Source organism: Phoca vitulina, unplaced genomic scaffold (assembly GCF_004348235.1).
Source record: "Phoca vitulina isolate PV1807 unplaced genomic scaffold, GSC_HSeal_1.0 scaffold14, whole genome shotgun sequence".
Classification (NCBI taxonomy): domain Eukaryota; kingdom Metazoa; phylum Chordata; class Mammalia; order Carnivora; family Phocidae; genus Phoca; species Phoca vitulina.
The window spans coordinates 25,552,393-25,577,230 of record NW_022589717.1 but is presented as its reverse complement, the minus strand read 5'-3'; the positions used below and the strand labels follow the sequence as shown (position 1 = coordinate 25,577,230).

Genomic DNA, 24,838 nt, shown 5'->3' with positions numbered 1-24,838 from the left:
ATAATAACAGAGAATGCCAGTGTAGAAATAGAAATTATACAAAATAAACAAATAAAAATTCTGGAACTGAGAAATACAGTATCTGATATGAAAATGTCATTGGATGTGTTGAACAGCGTATTGGGAAAGACAGTAGAAAAGGTCGGTAAACTTGTAGATCTATAGAGACTTGTCTGAGGCAAAGTAAACCATAATTAGAATAAAAATGAACAAACCCTGACTGACCTATAATTTAATATCAAGTGGACTACCATATATGAATTGGAGTCTTAAAAGGATAAGAGAAATAAAAAGAGGCAGAAAAAATAGTTGAAGAAATAAATAGCTGAATTTTTCCTAAATTTAATGAAAAACATCTTTACATATCCAAGATCATCACATCTAAGCAAGATAGATCCAAGAAAAACCCCATGTAGGCACAGCATAGTCAGAGTTGAGAATCAAAGGCAAAGAAAAAACTTTGGAAATAACCGGGGGCTGGGGGGTGGTGGTGGAATACACATTATTCAGAGGGTTACAGTTCTCAGAATGATGGATGTCTTCTCATCAGAAATGATAGAGGACAGAAGGCAATAAAATTATATATTTATAGTACTAAAAGAAAAAATATTATCAACTGATAATTCTGTATCTAATGAAACTATCTCACAGCATTGAGGATGAAAAAAAACAATTTTCAGTTAAAGAAATTAGAATTTATTGCCAGCTGATCTGCACTTCATAAATGTTTAAAGGAAGTTCTTCATGCTGAAAGGAAATGATACCTGATAAGAATTTGAATCTACAAGAAAAAATAAAGAAGACTGAAAATAGAAAATATATATTGATCAATATAAAAGAATATATTTTTTTAAAATTTCTTTAAAATTGACTTTAGGGCAAAATTATAACATTATTATTTTACTTATAAGTTAGGTAGATGCAAATATGTGTGACAATAATAGCAAAAGAAACAGAGTCATTCTCTTGCAAGTTTCTTTCGTTTTATGTGTAGCAGTATTAATTCTAAGTAGAGTGTGGTAAGTTAAGAATGCATATTACAATTCCCTGAGCAACCACTAATACAAAAAGGCAAACCTAAAAGTTAGTATGGAACCTAAAATGGAATACAAAAACTGTTCAGTTAACCCAAAAGAAGACAGGAAAGTGGAACATATTGAGTGAATAAACAGCAAATAGAAAATGGTAGACTTAAACCCAACTGTAGCAACATTTATATTAAATATACAGAATAAACAGTATACTTAACGTAAAAGCTTGTCAGGCTGGATAAAAAAGCAAGACCCAACTCTCTGCTCTCCATAAAAGATGAATGTAAAAACATTAATTGGAAGTAAAAGAATAGTCAAAGATAAGCAATGGAAAAATCTAGCAGAAGAGTGCTAAATTAAGATCAAAGTAGACTTCGAGGACTATTTCCAAAGACAAAGAGGACAGACACTTCGTAATTGTAAAAGGGTCAATTCATTAAAATTAGATAATAATCCTAAATATGTATGCCTTAGTAATAGAGATTCAACATAAATAAAGCAAAAATTGACAGGATTAAAGAGTAAAATGAATGACAACTCCGTAATTATGGCTGGAAAATTTTCCCATACCTCTTTTAATAATAGGAAAATTAGTAAAAAGAATAAATAGTGGTATCACAGATTTGAACAAGCCACCAACTAATTGGACCTAATTGACATTTATAGAAGACTACAGTCAACAACCTTAGAATATTCTTTTTCAGTGCCCATATAACATTCATTATAGAGATAAGAAAGCAATGAAATAAACAACAGAGAAACAATATAGCAAGTTAACAAAGCCAAAAATTGGTTCTTTGAAAAGATTAATAAACTTTTTAAGGTCATAACAAAACTGATTAAGAAAAAGAAGAGATAAAACACAAATTCTGATATTAAAAATGAAAGAGATGTGAGTAACTTCATGCCTACTATGTGCAACAACTAAGATGAAGTGGACAAATTCTTTGAAAAAAGATAACATACAAACTGACACAAGAATAAATAGAAAATTTGGATAATCCATATCTATTAAATAAATTGAATTTATTATCAAAAACCGTTCCACAAAAAGACTTGCTTTAAAGAAAAGAAGGCTGTTTTTTTATAACTACTTAATTGTGTTAAAAACACCTGAACTTCTTATATGTCTTTTTCCTGTAAATATTCTTTACCTGGTTAGTTTGATTGGGGAGTCTTTTTTCCTCATAGGTTTCACTAAATTAAAATCTAGTCCAGCTCTTTCAATGATTAAAAAATTGTACAGTCTGAAAGATGAGTGTTTATTATAGTTATTTTACTGGAGCCGGCCAGCTAATCTGAATGCTAAACATTTTCCTGTACGGTCTACCATCTGTTGCAGTCATAAAGAGCTATGGCAGAGTTTTGCAGGGATATCTAGCTAATTTTTGCAGGGATATCTTAAACATTTTAGGGAATGATGGCTGAAGGAAAGTTTAGAGGTCTTTGCTTTAATCCTTTTAATTTCTAGTTGAGAAAACTGAGATTCAGAAAGATTAAGTGACTTCTTCAAGGTCACAAAAGTAAAAACAAAACAAAACAAAACAAAACACAGAACTGTTAACTGGGATCCAACCCTTAATTCTCAGTATTCTTACCAGTCATGCTGCTTTATGTCATTTGTATACTAAATGTTAACAACCTTTCTGATGATTACTTAAGAGAAGTAGACTGAAACCTTACTTCATGAGTTAGCAAATCTTACGGTGGCTGCAGTGATTAAAAAGTATCACTAGAACAGAATCCCAGGGAGAGGGAAACTATGTGAAAATAAAGCAAAGTGGTGAGCAATATAACACTGTAAATACATCACATACAGACATTTCATTGCAAATATCTAAGTGAAACAATGTTAATATTTTCTTGTTTATTTGAAATCTTGCACTATTTATATCATAGAAATTCCGTGAAACCTTAAAATCCAAATGTTGGGACCCTATAAGCTTGGCCTAAAGGATCTTTCTTGTTAGGAATTTCCCATATATTTTCAGCTAGAGGTTTCCTTAGAGTCTGTATGAGGCAGAGTGTATTAGAACCTTCCATCAGTCATCAGTCAACTTCAATAAGGTACTGGCCAATTTCTAAAGTACTTTTGCATTTCAAGGGTAAAAATATGTCACACATATATTACCACTGCCAGGCTACAGTAAATACAAGAGAATTTGTTTTTTCCCCTTCTCTTCTTAGTTATAGAAAAAAAGAAAAAATGATGGAATTCATTCACACATACCCACAAGCTTTGCAGGAACCCTCTACATTTGGCATATAGGACTGGTTTATGCACCTACTCAGCAGTATTTTTTAAGGAGACACTCCCTTGTCTGTTAAAGGGTGGGGCAAGGAAGTTAAGGTAACTAAAAATGCTGCTGCTGAACTGGATTTGGAGTCACGGCAAATTTGTGCATCCACTCCTATTCTCGGGAGGGAATGGAACCTGTTGCCTTACATAGATAAATGTGGTTGATAAGGCAGAATCATGATCATTTCTGTCCTAATCTTCAATGATCATAGCCTAAAAGACAAGTTTTCAAATTTCTATTTTTTTTTCTTGGTCTTATCTCCCTGGTTTTTCAACTGTGAAGATCTCAAAATTTAGAAGGAGAAGAAAAGATGGCATGGTAGTACTTAGGTACATTTGCCTATACAAATATGTGTACAGGTGTACATAAGACCTTTAATTAGCGTTATTACTAAACAAGGAGCTGCAATCCTCAAATCCAGTATATTTAGGTTGAATTTAGTAGGTTGTAGACTACAAAAAGTGGCTACTTGCTTTTATATTGGGGTTCTTAAATATATATATTTGTGTATTTTTATGAAAAAGAGGTGATCTTATTGCCTTGATTTTGTAATTTCTGCTGTAAATATTCATTTCATACACACCCTTGTGCAATATTCCTAGAATATAATTTTCATAGATGAACATTTATAAAATTGTTTGATTTCTGAATGGCTTTTATTTCTTCAGTATTTCAATTTAAATAATAAATTTTGAGATTGTATGACCTCACTGATATGATGAATTCTTAATCTCAGGAAACAAACTGAGGGTTGCTGGAGTGGTGGGGGGTGGGAGGGATGGGGTACCTGGGTGATAGACATTGGGGAGGGTATGTGCTATGGTGAATGCTGTGAATTGTGTAAGACTGTTGAATCACAGACCTGTACCTCTGAAACAAATAATACATTATATGTTAAAAAAAAAAAAAGAAGAAGATAGTAGGAGGGGAAGAATGAAGGGGGCGAAATCGGAGGGGGAAACGAACCAGGAGAGACTATGGACTCTGAAAAACAAACTGAGGGTTCTAGAGGGGAGGGGGTGGGAGGATGGGTTAGCCTGGTGATGGGTATTAAAGAGGGCATGTTCTGCATGGAGCACTGGGTGTTATGCAAAAACAATGAATCATGGAACACTACATCAAAAACTAATGATATAATGTATGGTGATTAACATAACACAATAATAAAAAATAAATAAGTAAAAAAAAGAAACTCTCTTAAGTTTCAGAAGATCGGTAGAAATCCATAAGATTAAACTATGGTTGAGAAAACCTGAAACCATTATTAAGGGAAGGTTGAGTTAATCATTTCAAAGAAAGCCAAGCAAGCTCAGTTCAATTCTTTCTAAACCAGAAAGAATTAAAGACAAATAGATGTAACTCTTAATTTTTAGTTTAAAAAATGTAATTTGTACATGAATTATGTATATATGTTTATTTTTTTACCTCCATAAAGGTAAAGATTGAATGATGTTTTGCAATGAGATCTTATCTTCTCCTACCACCATCTTTTAAAAAATCTCTTCATTAACTTCTTGATGCTTAACCTATTTTCTCTTATTTTTATATGGTACTTTTAATGTAAAGTATCAAATGCAGTTTATATTATTAGGTAAAGGGAAATAATGCATCCGCATACACAGAGTCCATTCTCAATATCTAAGCAAAAATTGTGAGCCAGGACCTATATCAATTGTAATCTATTGTACTATTATGATGACATTATACTTTTATTTTTTTGTGAGATTTTCTTTATATAAACAGTCTTTTTTGAGGTCTACTTGAATTTGTTTACTACCTCTAACCATATGGCAAATATCTTCTTTTTCCTTCAGATAACCTATTGTATTCCATGAATAAGACACTTACTTTCTTTTGATGTCTTTCTGCAGTGAGCTGTTAATCCCTTGCAGATTCATATGATCTCAGTGATAAATTTTCCTTTTGTTGAATTTCTAAAGCACATAATTTTTTTTTAAAATAATGACTGATTTGCAAGTATAGAACAGAACAGTTGACAGATCTTTAATTCATAGAGGAAAAACATTCTATTGTTGATTCATAATATTAACTTGCTAGTTGTAATAAGTTCAGAGGCTGGTCATCAGCCTTTCACCTTTTTAGCATCTATTTCAGTTCTGGATGATAAAAATGTTATTTGAATACACCATCTATGAAAAAGTATACCATTTTGGAACCCCTAAATTCCTTATTTTTTTTTTTATTCTTTAGGATTTTAAGCATCCAGATAGTTCATGTAAATATGTAGATGTGGAATAATTACATACGTCTTCCTTACTATTTTGTAGCATACTGGAACTAAAAGGAGAGTAGCAACAGGATATGAGTAGCTAAAATGTTACTAAAACATAACATTGCACTCTTCTAAATTTTCTTTTTTTTGATATAATGGAATCTAATACATTTATTGTCATATGTAAGTATGAAATTCACATTTCAGAGTCTGGAAATTTAGGTGGGTACTTGAATGCTTCCTTTATAACTCTGAAATTACTGTATGGTTCATTACCATTTCTTTCCTGGAAGGGGTCAAATCCTCTCTTTTTATCTCAACACAAGTTTACAGTTTACCACCTGATAACTGGCTGCTAATCTCTTTGGAAATTTTGTTACCTAATAATGTAACATTAGCTTGTTTATGGTTAGATATCTTTCACCAACAGTTTTTTTCTGTGTCAGTACTCAGCCTAAGCATTTATGAAAATATGGGGAATAATATTTCTCCAACAATACTTCCACTTGTGTGTTTTGCCTTTGAGAATAATAGAATCCCAGAGTTTAAGGAACCTTAAAGATTTTCTCCTGAAACCCTCCATCCAAAGTGTGCATCTTTATAACGTGGTGCCTACATAGCCTTTACTTGAAAACTCCAGAGACTCATAATGCTTCTGTTCAAGTGGCATCCCATTTAATTCTAAGGACTGCTCAGATTTTCAGACACTTCTCTGTGTGAAGCTCTTCACCTATGCCCCTTGAGCTGGTAACCCATTGGTCCTGATTTTTGTCTTCTTGAAGCCACCACCCTAGTTATCCATCTTCTCTTTTTAGATTAAGCACTTCAGTTTATATATAAAAAAACTGTTTTACAAATAAATAAATAAATAAATAAATAAATAAATAAATGGTTTTACAACATCTTCATTAGAATGGTAATTCAACTTAGTTTAAGCAAAATGATACTTGAATCTTTATGCTCATATAAGTGGAGATTCCAAGAGAGTAGAGTATGGGGGGCATATGTTCTTTGTATCTGTTTAACATCTCAGGCTCAGCTGGTTCAACAGACTCAAGTACAGTTGGCCCTTGAACAATGTGGGTTTGGACTACAAGGGTCCACTTATATGAGGATCTTTAAAAGTATACTACTATAAATCTATTTTCTCTTCCTTCTGATTTTCTTAGTAACATTTTATTTTTTTCCAGCTTACTTCATTATAAGAGTACAGTATATGATACATATAACATACAAAATATGTGTTAATTGACTGTGGATGTGATCAGTAAGGCTTCCAGTCAACAGTAGGCTATTACTAGTTAAGTTTTTTGGGGAGTCAAAAGTTTTACTCAATTTTTTATTGCACAGGGGGTCAGTGCCTCTAACCCCCATGTTGTTCAGAGGTCAAATGTAATGTCTTCAAGATGTACTCTCTTTTCATTTATTTGAAATCTCTGCTTGCTCCTGCTTGGCTTTAATACCTCTTACTATGGACTTTTTTTTTTTTTTTCCATGTGTTAAGGAAAATGGCTGGCTTCCAGCTATTTGCAATTGACTTACTTCCTGCTCTTACCAAAAGGAAAGGTCTTTTATTATATGCCCCGACTCGTCCCTCCTCCCCCCCGCCCCCAGATTATTCTGACTGACCTTCCAACATGGAGGACATGATCAGCCCTGGACAAATCATATAGGAGTCACATGAGTGGAAGAAGTGCAGTTCTACGAAAGAGAAGGAAGTATAAAACAGAGGTATGGAACAAGTGCCCACCACACTCAAAAGTATCCCTTTTACAATATGTTGCTTAGGAAAAAACACAGTATTTCAGATGTAATTCTATCTATGCAATCTAGAGTGGGACCAAACTGTCAACAGTGTGGATCAATGTATGAAGCCCATTATGTCAGTTTTGGTGGACAGTTTCTTAAGGGCAATACTTACATTGATTTAATTCTGAAAGAAAACAAAAAACAAAACAAAACAAAACAAAAACCCTAAACAAGCAAACCCTAAGACCCCAGATATTCGAATATATCTCCATTTTGTTCTCCTTTTGTCCCTCCTTTCTTCTCTTTCTCTGCCCCTCTTTTCTTCACTATATATTGCCAAGCACACAAAGAAAAGTTGTTGCTCTTCAGGAATTCAGAGTATAGAGGGGTGATAGACCCAGAGATAATTATAAAGTAATGAGGTAATTGCAGTGATGGAGGAAATGTACCTAACCATTTTCATAGGTCTGAGAAGAATTATTTGTACAATCATATATATTAACCAATTGCAGAGATTTGCAAGTAAAGCTATCGCATTCCAACACTGGATTTAGCTCTTGTCACATTTGCCTAAGATAATTAGCTCACATATTACCTTTTCAAGAATCCCACACCTGCCATGATACACATTTAAAATTTTATCTTCCACCCCTGCTAGCACTCCCTAACTGTCTTCCCTGCTTTATTTATTTTTTAAATCATAGCAAATATTACCTTCTAACATACTGGGTAGTTAAGTTGTTTACTGTGATTACTGTTTGTCCTTCCCATTAGAATATAAGCCCAATGTGGGCAGGGAATTTTCTGTTTTATTTACTAGTGTGTTCTCAGTGCTAGAAGAGCATCTTACACTGAATGAATGAATGAATGAATGAATATTTGTTCAATGCATGAATTACATTTTTTTGATCTTTTCTCTATCTTCTAATGAATTTTCTTCCCTTTCTAGTCATTTGTAGCTTCTATTTCAAGTTTTCTACTGCTTACTGGTATCTTTACTGGAATATCCCATAGCTATCCCTCAAAACTGAAATAATTATGTATTCCCCTCTCTAAATCTTCTCTCCTTTATTCCCTATCTCAGCTAGTAATGATACTGTCCATACTATCATCCAAAACCTCCCAATGAGCTTATATTTCTCTACCTGGTTTACAAAGATTTTATGAGAACCTTGAAAATTGTCTTCCTGACATTTGGAAACATCACAAATCATTCCCTGGTATAGTAATCTAGTAAAAAACAAAACAAGAATAATAATAAAATTAAAATTAAATAAAAGAAATAAATTCAAGGTGGCTTGACATTGTTTTTATGCACCTTCTGGCTCTTGGCACCATTACTGCTTTAATTACATACCATCCAATTGATAACTGATAAAATCTGGTCCATAGTTACTTACTTGTCCATACTTTGTAATTTTTTATACTCTTTCCTCTTTGAAAGTGAAGACATTTACCATTCTCCAGAATTCTCATATCACATTCATTGTCCAGTTTCTCAAAGACAGCAGATCAACAGATGAATCTGGAAAATTATTTGCCTGAGCCCAGAAAATTTAACAAACTAAGAGCAGCTTCAGTTTTGTTTTCTGAGATCTTTTCTTGGTTTGAGCTTCAGTTCTCTCCTGTATTTGTTCTTTCCTTTTTAGTCTGATGGTCATTCTTCTGAGCAACATAGAATCAGTACAGCCTGAGATACCGCAGTTCTAGTAAGCGCCAAGTGATGCCAATGCCACTGGTCCTCAGACCACACTTTGAGTAGCAAGCTAGGGGGCATATTTGACTATGTCCAGTGTTCACCTTGACTCCCAGCTCTATCAATGCCGAGGATGACATAGTTGCTTTTTGTTAGGGATATCGAGTTAATAGAGAGAGCTATGGTGAATCACCTTGATGGTGCTCCAGTGCCATAACCTTGTGATGCAAAGAAGTATGGGAAAAGAGATTGTATGTCCTGGGAATCACTACCATCTCCAAACTCACACCTTGAAGTCAAGTATTATCATATAGCTGCACGTTGAGTATTCTAGGCCTGCCTTCCTCAGGATTGTTCTTTTGTAGTGTCAGAAGAGGATAAAGGTATCTAAGTCTAGGTCAAATAATTGCTTCAATTCTCAATTTCTTTTCCCTGATATCATTTTATGGTGCTTGGTTTGTCCTTTGTGCTGATTCTCCACCTACCCTGGCTTTCCTGGCTTATGACTATTTCCCTGGCTTTTAGATTGTCTACTTGACTCTGAATCTTCGAGAGCTGGTGGCCCCTTGCTTGTGACTATTGCCAAGAATTTTGAAACTTCCTCTTAGTAGTTAATTGTGGAGCTTTGGTGTCTTCCTTGTATTACTTATTCTCCTGGGTAAGGGTTCTACTCAAGAAAGCTGTACACTGAAGCAGGAGCAAGGTTGGCGGTGGACCATTGGCAGCCTAGATCTCTGAACATGTCCAGAATCCAGCATCGGTTAGAGTCACCAAAGATCATTAGGTCAGCACCATCTGGTTTTTTCAATCTCGCCCAACTGGATGGAAAAGCACCACATCAATAGGCAGGCCAAAGAAGATGTGAAGCAACGAAACTCTGATAGCTGGATTCTCTGGTAAAACAGAGTTGGAGCATGTTGGCTTAAGCTACAGGCTGAATTGGGCACTTATGCTTTTCTTCCCTGGAACAGAGATGTCTGAGACCCTAGAAAAGTCTTGAGTTTACTTGGCCTTTCACATGCATAGGATATTCATAATTCCATCGATGTCTGCTGAGGGATGCAGCAGTGAGCGAGAAGAAACTGATTACATAGAATCAGTACCTGGGAAAAAGAATGGCTGGGCCTGAAGAAAGGGCAAGGCCCTGTGAAGCTGTGATTCCTACACAGAATCAGAATGAAAATGTCGGAGGAGCAACAAGCAGAATCCTGGGAGGAGAAACACACATAAATCCTCATCTCTAAATCACCGTAATCCTGCCCACAAGTAAAATGAAGATGAGTGAATGTCTCTAATAGGGAAAATCAGACTTTCCGTTACTTTTCCATGGAAGAACTCACCGAGGGAGAGTAAGGGGCAGAAGCATGGGGAGAGAGGGCTATAAAGTCCCTCCTCTCTCTCCGCCAGCTTGCTCTGAAGACCGTCCACATTGCCTGCTTCTCTCATAGAATTTGACCTACCACTGTCTGACCATCACTCTGTGTGTGCCTGCATGAGGATCTCTGAATTCCATGACAGTCCCTAAAACACACATGTGGTTGGGACTGAAATACTGAGAATGATCTCAGAAAATGTTTCTAGAGTCCCCTGAATTCTCTTCCAGGGACAAGGGATCTGTGAACAGGCACCAGTCTTCAGTGCCTGCCCTTTTTGAGCAGAGGTGAGGGACACAGATAGGCAGGTAGAGCCAGCTCTCCTCCATGACGCCGAGGGCTGCCCTGAGAGGAATAAGCAAATTACTGTGTTGGGAGGAAGAGTGGACAATTCATGTTCCCTGTTTCGTAGATAAGCTCATGAAAAATGGACAACTCTGGTCACTGTGCCACAGAAAAAATCAGCTCCTTTTGCACCTTTGGCATGAACATCCTAGTCATTTCAGGCATCTTTAGGGTAATTTTTTACAGTGCCCTACAGATAAAACATGTAGGCACAGTAAAAAGGAGTTTTAAATGTTTGTATTAGAGAGAGTTCCCTGAAAATTCATCATAGATTACCTTGACCATAAAATCAGAATCAATTAAATTTGAACAAAAATAGCATTTCCTTTGTACTTTTGTTTTTTTACTATGTAAAATGACAACGTCATTTTAATTCACAATAAATAGTGCTCTTCCAAAATGTTTGTATGTGAGGGAGAGAATAATTGTGTTTTTTGAACTGAATTTGGAATTTAGATATTTCTAAATTGTTTTGAGGAAAAGCTGTTGATAAATTGAAACCAAGCAGCGGCAGCAGTAATAACAAAACCCATCTTTCCATGGATATGACATAATAGGCTGGGAGATTTCCTTTAGGGGAAAATCAGGTGTGAGGGGGGCAGGGAAAGGAAATCCTCCCAGCGCATTATATCGCTTGCATTTCTGGATAAGTATTAGTTAGACAACTTCAGGTAGTAAATTGTTTAAAGCAAATACCCCTAGAGGCTTTCAATAGAATATCGACCTCCACCCTTTAATATGATCTAGTTAAAGAGATTGCTGTGGAACTGGGAGCAGCCAAAAATCGGAGGCCATTTGGGTTTTTTTTGGGGGGTGGTCAGGCAGGCTGACATCATGAGGAATGATCAAGACTCAAAAGGAGTGTATAAGGAACAGAAGGAAAGGCATTTCATTCAGATATTGAAACTAAACATTCTGCCCAAATTAAAGTGGTATTATCTTCCACTTCAGGAGATTGCATCTTATTTTTAAAAGTCCTAGGAGCCCCGCTCTGATTTTCAAAATGTACAGGTTTTGCTAATATGAAGTACTAAACCCCTTGGGAATATTTGGAAATGGAGTATTAAATAGCATTAAGACTATATTATTCATGGAAATGTAGTGCATCCCTGATCTTAAAAATCTTCCTTCCTTTCTTTATTCTTTCTTTTTTTTTTAAAACTCCATGCTGAACTTAATGCATTGTTTTCAAACTGAACAGACCTCATGTGGGGGATTAAAGTAGGCTGCAAACTTATTTCTCTCGTTACCCACATTGCTTTCAAATCTGGCATTCAAAGCACGAGGGCATCACATGTTTCTACTTCAAGGCTGCACATACAGGAAATGAAAGCCCCCAACACAGCTTGGTAGCAGAGGATCCAAATCAGGGTAAATTGTGAAAATTATAACCAAATTGCAAAGCATTTGGACAAAGAGACATGCTAGTCTAATCAGGACAACAGTGATATTTACTTTTCGATAATGCAGGTTGGAAGAGGAATTGGGGGAGGGGAGTGTCACAAATCTCTTTTAATATATTTCTGAACTTGGCAACCTTAACTGGTTTTGTCACATATTTGCAGCTTAAAAAGTATTTGGCTTTTACAACAGCCAAAATAAGTATCCTTTAATCACTTTCAACCTATGAACAGATGGGCAAGCAGTGCTTTTATAAATGGAGCATACAAAATACTTCAATATCAGCCAAAACTAATTAGTAGCAATATCTGAACCAAACTCTAAAATTGATTTAGTGTTTAATATATATTACTCTATAAGCATTAGCAGTTGAAAGGAAATTCCCTGTTCAAATGTTTGCCAAGCCCAGTGTCTAATGTTCAGACATGATTAACTTACTAATTAACTTATTGTATCTTTTCTCACATGTAATCTTGCTTAATGATTTCTTCTCTCACTGAAAACTATTTGATTTCATACCTTGATCATAGATTTGTCAAACTTCAAGTGAAAAAGTCAAATTCAGCTACACAGCCAGCCCCGGTCTTTCTCTCAAGCTTTCTTAGGGTGACTTTAGTAGGAGGTGGCAGCCTGAGGACCAAGCAGGTGGTCTCTTCAGTGCTGAAAACTGGCTTTATTATCTAGCCTCTAATGACTCACATTTTTATCTTCATAAAGATTTTCTAGAAGAGTTTTATAGAGACTCTTTAGTGGTAAGAATCTGTAAAAATGAGAATTTTCTCCCTATCAGAATTGTGTTAAGACATTGTGAAAGAAGATGAATTTTAAAATTACACTTAGAGGGTAAGCAAAGGATAGTTCCTACTGATTCTCTCATCAGAGGTTACTTGGCCTCCATATATTTGATGGCCACGATGCCCTTCCCCCATCTCAGTATATGTGATGTGGTTGTATCTTTTCAATACTGCTGAAACACACAAAAGAAGAAAAACCTAAAGCCAGTCACCCAAATCATCCTAACCAACTGGGGATTGGGGATTTCCAAGGCCAACCCTTCTGAAGTCATGATGATTTTGTTCTCTTTTGATTTTATCACATACAAGGTAAGAAGGGCTTTGAATTCTGACTGTTAATTATAGCTTCATGATCTTTGGAAGTAAGCTAATTTCTTTTGCATCAATGTATAAAATCAGGATACTAACATCCAATAAAATTATTTTGATGATTAAAGGAGAAAGTATATCTGAAGCAAATGTTTAATAAAAAATTGCAGCTACTATTGCTATTAACGGATTTAATTATTATATGTTTCTTTTATGTTGTACAGTGCACATCAGTCTATTTCAGAAAATCTGAACAAAATAGAAAACGAGAAACAAATACAGTTGACTGTTGGACAACATGGGGGTTAGGCGTGTCGACCTCCCACACAAAAAATTTGCATATAACTTTTGACTCCCCCAAAACTTAACTAATAATAGCCCACTGTTGATCAGAAGCCTTACTGATAATAAAAAGTCAACTGACACATATTTTGTATATATATTATATACCGTATTCTTACGATAAAGTCACCTGGAGAAAAGAAAATGTTATTAAGCAAATCATAAGGAAAATACATTTACAGTACTGTACTGTATCGTAAAAAAATCCACATATAAGTGGACCTGCACAGTTCAAACTCATGTTGTTCGGTGGTCAACTGTAATCATTTTTCTTTAAACCTAAGGTTTTCTTTACAACATGGTGTTTAATCATGGATTTGCATTTTATTGGAGGAGATGAATCAGAATCTATAAGGACAGGCCCTAAGCAGGAGTTACTTGAAAATATTTCTTAGATGCCACCGTTGATTCAGAACCACTGCATTAATACAGTCACTAATAATATTTTGTCATGTTTCTTTCTGGGCTTATTTATGTATGTCACTTAAAAAATAATGTTGCAATCATATAATGCATATAATTTAATGTCTTCATTCTCTTAATATCATTTCTTGGAATTGTAAGCATTTTCTTAAGTTATTACATAATCTTCATAAACATCACTTTTATGACCTCATAATTTATCATTGGATATAACACAATTTACTTAGATATTTGTTTCTGGATTTCTCCCATCATAAATGAAATTATGATGGATATTTTCATACATACAGCTTTTCTAAATTTCTATTTCTTTTAGAGATTAGTCTAGAGAGAATTACAGGCATGCTTTGTTTTGCTGTGCTTCACTTTATTGCACTTTGCAGATAGAAGCATTTTTTTTTCTTCTCAAAATGAAGGTTTGTGGCAACCCTGTGTTGAGCAAGTCCAGTGGCAACATTTTTCCAACAGCATTTGCCCACTTTGTGTGTCTGTGTCATATTTTGGTAATTTTTGCAATATTTCAAACTTTTTCATCATTATTATATTTGTTATGATTCTGTGATCAGTGATTTTTGTTACTATCGTAATTGTTTTGGGGCACCACAAACCACACCCATATGGACGACAAGCTTAATCCATAAATGTGTGTGTTCTAACTGCTCCACCAACTGGCTATTCCCCCATCTGTCTCCTCTCCTCAGGCCTCTCTATTCCCTGAGTCACAACAGTAGTGAAGTTGGGCCCATCAATAACCCTGCAATGGCCTCTAAGTGTTCAAGTGAAGGGAAGGGTCGCACATTCCTCATTTTAAGCTAAAGGCTAGAAATGATTAAGCTTAGTGAGGAATGCATGTCAAAAGCCCAGAGAAGCTAAAAGGTAGGCCCCTTGTGCCAAACAGCCAAGTTGTGAGTGCAAAGGAAATGTTCTTGAAGGAAATTAAAAGTGCTACTCCAGTGAACACATGAATGATAAGGAAGCAAAACAGTCTTATTGCTGATATGGAGAGAGTTGGAGTGGTCTGGATAGAAGATCAAACCAATCACAACATTCCCTTAAGCCAAAGCCTAATCCAGCAAGGGCAAAGGCCTAAATCTCATCAGTTCTGTGAAGGCTGAGAGAGGAGAAGAAGCTACAGAAGAGAAGTTGGAAGCTAGCAGAGGTTGGTTCATGAGGTTTAAGGAAAGAAGCCATCTCCGTAACAGAAAAGTGCAAGATAAAGTAGCACATGCTGATGGAGAAGCTGCAGTGGTTATCCAGAAAATTCAGCTAAGAAAATTCTTGAAGGTGGCTACAATGAATAATAGATTTTCATTGTATATGAAACAGTCTTATAAAGAAAAGGATGCCATCTCAGACTTTCATAGCTAGAGAGGAGAAGTCACTATCTGGCTTCAAAACTTCAAAGGACAGGCTGACTCTCTTGTTAGGGGTGAATGCAACTGATGAGTTTAAGTTGAAGACAGTGCTCATTTACCATTCCAAAAATCTTAGGACCCTTAGGAATTATGTTAAATCAACTCTGCCTGTGCTCTATAAATGGAACAATAAATCTTGGATAACAGAACATAGCATGGTTTACTAAATATTTTAAGCCCACTGTTGAAACCTATTGCTCAGAAATAAAGATTCTTTTCAAAATACTGACAATGCACTTGGTCATCTAAGAGCTCTGATGGAGATGGACAATGAGATTAATGTTGTTTTCATGACTGCTAATACAATGTCTCTTCTATAGCCCATGGGTCAAGGAGTAATTTAGACTTTTAAGTGTTATTATTTAAGAATTGCATGTTGTAAGGCTGTAGCTGTCACAGATAGTGATTCCTCTGGTGTATCTGGGCAAAGTCAATTGAAAATCTTCTGTAAGGATTCACCATTCTAGGTGCCGTTAGCCACATTTGTGTTTCATGGGAAGAAGTCAAGATGTTGACATAAACAGGGGTTTAGAAGAAGTTGATTCCAACCCTCATGGATGACTTTGGGGATTCAAGACTCCAGTGGAGGAAGTAACTGCAGGTGTGGTGGAAATAGAAAGAAAACTAAAATTAGAAGTAGAGCCTGAAGTTGTGACTGAACTGTTGCAATCTCATGGTAAAACTTAAACAGATGAGAAGTTGCTTCTTATGGGTGAGCAAAGAAAGTGTTTTCTTGAAATGGAATCTAATCCTGGTGGAGATATTATGAAGATATTGATGAAATGACAGCAAAGAATTTAGAATATTACATAAACTTAGTTGACAAAGTAGCAACAGAGTTTGAGAAGACTGACTCCAATTTTTTTTTTTAAAGATTTTATTTATTTTTTGACAGAGAGAGACACAGCGAGAGAGGGAACACAAGCAGGGGGAGTGGGAGAAGGAGAGAGAGAAGCAGGCTTCCCGCCGAGCAGCGAGCCCCATGTGGGGCTCGATCCCAGGACACTGGGATCATGACCTGAGCCAAAGGCAGACGCTTAACGACTGAGCCACCCAGGTGCCCCCTGACTCCAATTTTGAATGAAGTTCTACTGTGGGTAAAATGCTATCAAATGGCACCATGTGCTGCAGAGAAATCATTCATGAAAGGAAGAGTCAATCGATATGAAAAATTTTAACACTGTCTTGCTTTAAGAAATTGCCTCAGCCACTCCAACCTTCAGCAGCCACCACTCTTATCAGTCAGCAGCCATCAACATCGAGGTGAATCCCTCCACCAGCAAAGATTACAACTCACTGAAACCTCAGATGATGGTTAGCATTTTTTAAGCAATAAATTATTTTTAAATTAAGGTATGCACATTGGTTTTCTTAGACATAATGCTATGGCACACTTAATAGACAACACTATAGTGTAAATGTAACTTTTATGTGCACTGGGAAATCAACAAATTCATTTGACTCACTTCGTTGGAATATTCACTTTTTGGTATTCACTGTATTGTGGTGGTCTTGAGTTGAATCTGCCAATATCTCCAAAGTATGCCTGTACCTGTGTTTGTTTATCACAGGATAAAAGAAGCTTTTCTTTTCCTGACTGTAAGGTAATATGTGTACAGTTGCTCATGATTGAGGGGAAGATGAGTTGTCAGTTTGCTTCTCAGCCTTGTTTTGTAGTCAGATTGCACTTCTAATTAAGGTTTTGACAAAATAAGTTTGTTCAGCACTTTTTTTTTTTTTTTAAAGATTTTATTTTTATTTATTTGAGAGAGAGAGAGAGCGCAAGAGGGGGTAGGGTTAGAGGGAGAAGCAGACTCCCCGCCGAGCAGGGAGCCCGATGTGGGACTCGATCCCGGGACTCCGGGATCATGACCTGAGCCGAAGGCAGTCGCTTAACCAACTGAGCCACCCAGGCGCCCTGTTCAGCACTTTTTATTCAGTATCGTTAACTTGGTATTTAAATTGGGCCAGCTTCAATAACAAAGATGGAACAGAAATGTTGATTAAAGCATAAAAATGTCTATACTGTATGGTTAGCAAAACTAGAATCATATGATACTAAGGCATTCGAGACTTCTGTCAAGAAGACTGACAGATTCCCTAGTGTCATCATCTTTTAAAGTGATTTTATGTGGCATAAATATTTTCTTGTCTTTATCATTCTTTTTTTTTTTTTTTTTTTTAAGATTTTTTATTTATTTATTTGACAGAGAGAGACACAGCGAGAGAGGGAACACAAGCAGGGGGAGTGGGAGAGGGAGAAGCAGGCTTCCCGCGGAGCAGGGAGCCCGACGTGGGGCTCGATCCCAGGACCCTGGGATCATGACCTGAGCCGAAGGCAGACGCTTAACGACTGAGCCACCCAGGCGCCCCGATTGTCTTTATCATTCTTATATTGAAGTTGGTATTCAGGAATCATTCCATTTTCCTCTTCTAGGTTTTACCTACATTATATATAATGGTATAAGCTTTCTTTTTCTCTTGTTAATATCTTAAGTTTTCCTAATATTCCTTGTTTGTCCAGAAGTTTATCTTATTGGATGGGAATTTCTTAGGCAGTGGCAGCGGGACCAGGTTGGTTATTATTTAGGTCTTAGTGGCAATAGTTTTCACATAATAAGTGAGTCCAGCTCCTAATTAGGAACCACCACATCTAGGTAAGTGACTTGCCTTTAAATGTGATGTTTAGTATGGAAAGTGAGATACAAACTAGATTTTTCAATTACATCATGGTAGAAAAAAAGTATTGATTCTTACTAAAACTTTATAAGTAAATACTTCTATAATAAAGACATTTTGTATATATTGAACTATTGTGCTATGTTATTTTGTAGATAAAATAAATTAATATGTGTTCTTAATTTCTATAGTATTATTATTTCTGGTGAGTTCTTTTTTTTAAGATTTATTTATTTATTTCAGTGAAAGAGAAAGAGAGTGCAGGGGGGAGGGGCAGAGGAAGAGGGAGAGAGAACTTCAAGCAGACCCTGTGCTGAGCACTGGGGCGGGGCGGGGCGGGGCGGGGCGGGGGGGGGGGGGGGGGTGGCTTAGGTCTGACCCTGAGATCAAACCTGAGCTAAAACCAAGAGTCAGACCCTTAACTGATTGTGCTATCCAGGTGCCCCTATTTCTGGTGATTTCTTAACTTATGATCTACATTAAAATTTTCATTAGGATTTTTTCACCTGAAGTTCTGAGGGGTTATTTGGAACCATTCGCGTGCCATTTTAAGGATGTTTCATTCTCATTTTTACAAGTAAAGCCAAATAAATTGAAATTTATAAGTGGATCCTCATAAAGAAAAAAAGCATTTTTTCATATTTTTAAATCAAAAATTAATACTTATCATAATTTAATTCATTTATTCAGTCCAAGATAATTAAGTCTTATTCTGCTGATCTTGGATTAAGCAGGCTACCCCATAAAGTTGTCTGTTTGTGGATGAAAAGAGCCACACAGTAGGTTCATGTTTATGATATCAGTTTAAATTGAGAAGCCTGTAGTCATAAGTCTTTTCCTTCTACTAGAAATTGTTAGGAAAATGCATTTTTTATAGGCTATCGTTCTTTTGATATTTCTTTCAGAAGACATAATTTATGAGCTATAACTTGTATTAGGGGCTTTGGGCAAGTATGAGAGAAAGGGAGAAGCCACCTATTGAAGATATGACTAAAAGGGGTGTATTTAGTATATATTTGGTGTAACAACCAACAATATCAGAGTGGAGAGAAATGGAATCTTTTATTGAGGATATACACGTTCATTCCATAAGGATTTAGTCATTGATCACCTTGAAATAAGAACGTATTATTCACAGTGAGGGCACTGATAAACTTCAAGTTTTTAAAAAATTTATCCCATAAAATGTTCATCACGAGTACTACTAATTGATGGAGATAATTTACCTCTGAAATAAATATTTTTAAAAATCAATTTGAGGGGCACCTGGGTGGCTCAGTCGGTTAAGTGGCTGCCATCAGCTCAGGTCATGATCTCAGGGTCCTGGGATCAAGTCCTGCATCGGGCTCCTTGCTCAGTGGGGAGCCTGCTTCTCCTTCTGTGTGCTGCTCCCCCTGCTTATGCGAGCTCTCTCCTCGCCCTCTCTGTGTCAAATAAATAAATAAAATCTTTAAAAAAAATAAAAATCAATTTGATAGTTATTGTATTAACTTTTGGTAAAAACATAAATATGTGTATCAGTTATCTATTGCTATAATAACATCACAAGACTTAATGGCTTAAAACAACAACTATTATTTCTCATGAGGCAATTCTGATGATCTAGTCTAGACTCAGCTGATGCCACCCAGGTTCACTTGAGTGGGTACAACTTGTCTGTTCTCCTGTGGTCTCTCATCCTTAAGAGGCTTGCTGGCTTGTTCTTCTGCAGATGGAAGGTTCAGAGAATGGAACTGTTCAAGGCCTCTCAGGCACATGTTGAAAACTAGAACATCACTTCCATTGGGTTCTTTTGGCCAAAGCAATTCACAAGGCCAACACACATTAATAGGTGGATAGATTCCACCTCGGAGAGGGAAGTCAAAGAGAAGGCTTACATATCTGGGTAGGTCACTCAGCAGCAAGATGGGGAGTCTCTGGATCAGAGAGTTCTGATCTGTAGTGGGTTGGGGTCTTTTACAGCCCTAAGGTTTATCTTATGTATGGCTAGCAGATGTTGGTTGCAGTTTTGTGTGATATGCAAAGCAGACAGTCTCTAAATGGCTGAAACTATACTTTTTTTGGGAGATATTTAAAACAATTGGATGTCTAAGAATTTTGAGTTTGGAGCCAGCAGGCTTTCAAGCGTTAGCCTGGTGTAAGAAGTAAACAACATAGGGGCCATATGCAAGAATCATCTTTGGTGGGGTGCCTGGGTGGCTCAGATGGTTAAGCGTCTGCCTTCGGCTCAGGTCATGATCCTGGGGTCCTGGGATCAAGCCCTGCATCGGGCTCCCTGCTTGGCGGGGAGCCTGCCTCTCCCTCTCTCTCTCCTGTTCCACCTGCTTGTGCTCTCTCACTCTCTGTCAAAAAAAGATTCATCTTTGGTTCATTTCTATAACTATGTTAAACATACTTTACCATTTTTAGCATCCCTCCTTTTATATAGTGAAGAAGAAAATCTTTGGTGTGGTCTTGAAGCCATCTGGGACACCCAAAAGATAGGTTAAAATGTATCATAATAGTTTGTTTTTAAGTTTGGGGTTTGAACTTGGAGAAAACAATATTGGAAAGAATTGTTAGAGGAACCAAAAGTCATAGGTGCCTTTAGAGTACCAAAAAAAGTAACACAGCCACAGTAACATTAGATATTAGGAATACCAGATTTTGCAAGAAATAGATTAGAAAGAAAACAAAAAGATAATTATGATAAAGGGAATATTTTTGTGACATAAGTAACTTTTGTTGTCCAGGAAAGCTATATTGAAGGCATGAAATGATTTTTCCTTTGTTAAATTAAGAGCAGACTGTGGATTCAAAACTCAGTCTGTCAATGTAACAGAAAGTAAATCAAATTCTAATCTTACTCTTTTTGTATACCACTTAAATAACATTTTGTAGTCAAAGATTCCCGAGCATTTCTCTATTTTATGATCAAGCTCATCAAAATTGACTTAACTTGGTCAAAATTTGATGTATTTTATAGCTTCTTTTCAAATCCATTATTTGTAAATATAATTCACTTTACATCAAGCCTTATATAAATTCTTCTTCAACCTCAAATTTCCCTTTCCATTATTTTTAGCATTCCAATTATTTAGAGATGTACTAATGATCAGAGTCCATATATCTAAGGCCTAAGATAAAACTTCTTTCTTTTTTTAATTTTTAAAAAATTTTATTCATTTATTTATTTGACAGAGAGAGATAGCAAGAGCAGGAACACAAGCAAGGGGAGTGGGAGAGGGAGAGGGAGAAGCAGGCTTCTGGGGAGCAGGGAGCCCGACTCAGGACTTGATCCCAGGAAGCTGGGATCATGACCTGAGCTGAAGGCGGATGCTTAACAACTGAGCCACCCAGGCACCCCAAAACTTTTTTCTTTTTAAGTTGATTAAAAAAAAAACAGACAATACACATCCATCCTTTTATAAACATGTTTGCATTTCTTCATAATTCTTTTACTTAATATAGTTCTAATCACTCATATTAACTATAGCTTTTAACCAAAATAATTTCAGTTCTCTCTCTCTCACACACACACACACACTTTTCACTTTTCACACACTTTGACTAAGAACTCTGTGACATTCAAGGCAACTTAAGAGACCAGCAGAGCTCTTGTGCTTCAACAATCTATGACACACATCACTTTACAATCATACATAGCTCTTTAAGATTTATTCTCTCTTCTTGTTAGAACATGGAACTTAGGGTATAAACTTGGCTCACTTGGGTATTTCTATAACACTTCTCTTATTTCTTCTGAGAGAAAGGAGAAAAAGCCAGGAACTCAGAATTCGTTAGATTTCGCTATACATCCTGAAACTCTGGACAGCCAGAAGTAATCATTAACATTTTATCTTCATTACCAGTTTATTTCAGACATCAAGGCCCATTCATAAAAATTGTTGTATTAACCAAACAAAAATCCTCTTAGAAGGCAGAGCTCTCTTCTAAGCTACACAAAATCAATTTTAATTTAAACAAACAAATTGAAAAATTTGCTTCATTTTCTTTGCCTTTTCTGGTAGCTTTGTCTAAATGGGATATTTCTCCAGAACACAAAATGATATAGTTTTGACTCAATCTAAAAAAGTTTTCTCGAGAGAATGGAAGACCAGCCATAGATACAAAAGAGCTACAGTTACAAGAACATTGTACAAAGCTAACTTTTCCTTTGCAAGGAGAGTAAGGACTTTTTTTTTTCCATTTATACACACAAGCACAAAGAGAATGAACAGCCTTAGTTCTACATCTTTAACTATAGGTTAAAAATAAATATGGAACACAGTTTTCTGTGCCTGAGCAAATTGCACTCCTCAGTTGTGGTTACTTGGGAGTAGGAATGTCAGGGAATCAAAAAAGATCTCTAAGGAATACTTGTTATGAAAGTCTCTTGATATGGAGCTGATCTTCATTCTAGTGGGAACAAAATTGTCTCAAATATTTTTAGCTATACTGGTGTTCAAACAACATGTAATACAAGGCATATCATAAACTTCAAGACTCATAGTAAAGGGTGCCTGGGTGGCTCAGTTGGTTGAGCGACTGCTTTCGGCTCAGGTCATGATCCTGGAGTCCCTGGATCGAGTCCCGCATCGGGCTCCCTGCTCGGCAGGGAGTCTGCTTCTCCCTCTGACCCTAACCCCTCTCATTTGCTCTCTCTCATTCTCTCTCTCTCAAATAAATAAATAAAATCTTAAAAAAAAAAAAGGCTCATAGTAAAGACAAATGAAAAAGACTGAGCTGGGATTCCCTGTCATCTACCATCTCTACCACCGAACAGAGGCTAGATGGCTGGGTGAAATAATCAAAATCAGACTCCCAACATTTCAGTCACCAAGGAAAGAAAAATAATGTCTGTTGTACAAAGTAGAACAGGACTCCTCAAGAACCAGCCTACTGCAGACATCAAAATAAACTCAAAGGGAAAAAAAAATGCAGAAACAGAGTCATGATACTCACTCTGAGAATCAAGAAAGTTGGGCCTCGGTTCCAGAGATCTATATACAGTCACTTTTTAGGGCAAGACTCAGTTCTGGTATGTGAATCGATCTGGGCATCTCCTTGGAATTTCAGCTGTGAAACCTGTAGAAACAAAAGAAATTACCAAGAAAAAAAGATTTTTATATGCTAAAAGTTGCAAGGAAACTAGCCTTTGAACTTTAGATGACTTAGAAAAAACTGACTACCATATAAAAAATACAACATATATAAATGAAAAAAGTAGATACAAGATTACCAAGATTACTGTCTGTCTGTCTATAGTAGAAAGTCTGTAGTATTCTCACATATTTATCATCACTGCAAGGGCCATCCACATCAGTATGTCAGGGCTTGTTATGGTTTCCATTATGGTCGCTTGCTCCTGGGATCCTGTAGTCCATGACCTTAACAACACACTACCATGCCTTTCGATTGAAAGCCTTTGGAAAAGAAAATCACTTTTCAGATGATTGGTAAGCAGAATATCAGTGCCAAATAATTTTGTAGTCTTTAGTTTAAAATAGCTTCTGGGATAAGAAAGTTATTTTGACTAACTTGCTCTGTCATATGAAAATATTTTGTTCCTTAAATATTATATATTGCTCTTTTGAATAGTTATGGATAAGCTTTGACAAATTTGCTTTCTTTTGGATTTCCTTTCTTCACAAGGTTCATTTTATATATGTTATATTGATTCTAGCATATTCAAACTTCTTTGGAGAATCCTATTGACATGTTCAGGTGATGTATATGAAATCTATGTACAAATTATAATACATTTCCTATTTTAACACATTTATGATTGAAATGAATTTGAGACTTTTCAGAAGTGATTATTTTTCTTATTAACTATAATAAGAAAGTTTTATATTTTATTTTTAGGCTAAAGTCTATTCTAAGTAAAAGTGGTAAACTTGACAATAAAGTTAAAAGAATTGGACCACACATAGAAATCTTCCAAGTGTTCCGGGAAAGGACCAAATTTGTAAATACCAAAAAAGTAGTTAGAATGATCATCATCATACAGGCCTATGTCAGAGGATGGCTTGAACGCAAAAGATTGCAGAGAATAATGATCAAGGTAAAGCATGTGTTAAATATAATGTGTATAAATTTTCCTATGTAGATTTTAAATTAATTGAGTTTTGAATAGTCACCTGGTCAATGTATCTATGATTTTTCTAAATAAAGTTCTGACTACATTCTTTTCATTGAGAAAATGTTATGAATTATCTACTCTGCTGACAGTTTCAGATTTGGTCAAACTGGAGAATCTGAACAAAAGGCCTAGTTTATCCTTATTAACCCAATAGTTCTGGGACCACTTTTATTCTAAGGCCAGGACCACCTGTCCTTGCACTAATTTTGTTCCACCTTTTTTGCTGCTTATTGTCCATATAAAGCAACTTTCTTCCACTTCCCACACTCCTGGATACTCTTTTTTTTTTTTTTTTTTTTCCTGGATACTCTTGTACGGCATAAACATTCAACTCAAAAAGAACTATAGACACACACACACACACACACACACACACCTGAGCAACTTGCATAAGCAGCAATCTTGAGTTTCAAAATAAATATCTAGGATCTATTTTGTCTGGCAACCATTAATTTATTCTTTGTATCTCTGAGTATGTTTATGCTTTGTTTTGTTGGTTCATTTGTTTTGTTGTAGATTCCACATATAAGTGAAATCATACAATATTTGTCTTTCTCTGCCTGACTTATTTCACTTAGCACAATACCCTCTAGATCCATCCATGTTAAAAATGGCAAGATCTCA

General features: G+C 36.0%; 1 protein-coding gene across 1 annotated transcript in view; it reads left to right on the top strand.

Moving 5' to 3' along the window:
- Nucleotides 1-24,838, top strand: part of IQCM (IQ motif containing M) — a 363,870-nt gene that overhangs the window by 136,956 nt on the left and 202,076 nt on the right. The window contains exon 10 of the mRNA XM_032412700.1: nt 23,938-24,136. Coding sequence (XP_032268591.1) covers nt 23,938-24,136 — 199 coding nt within the window. The remainder of the gene's footprint in view (nt 1-23,937; nt 24,137-24,838) is intronic.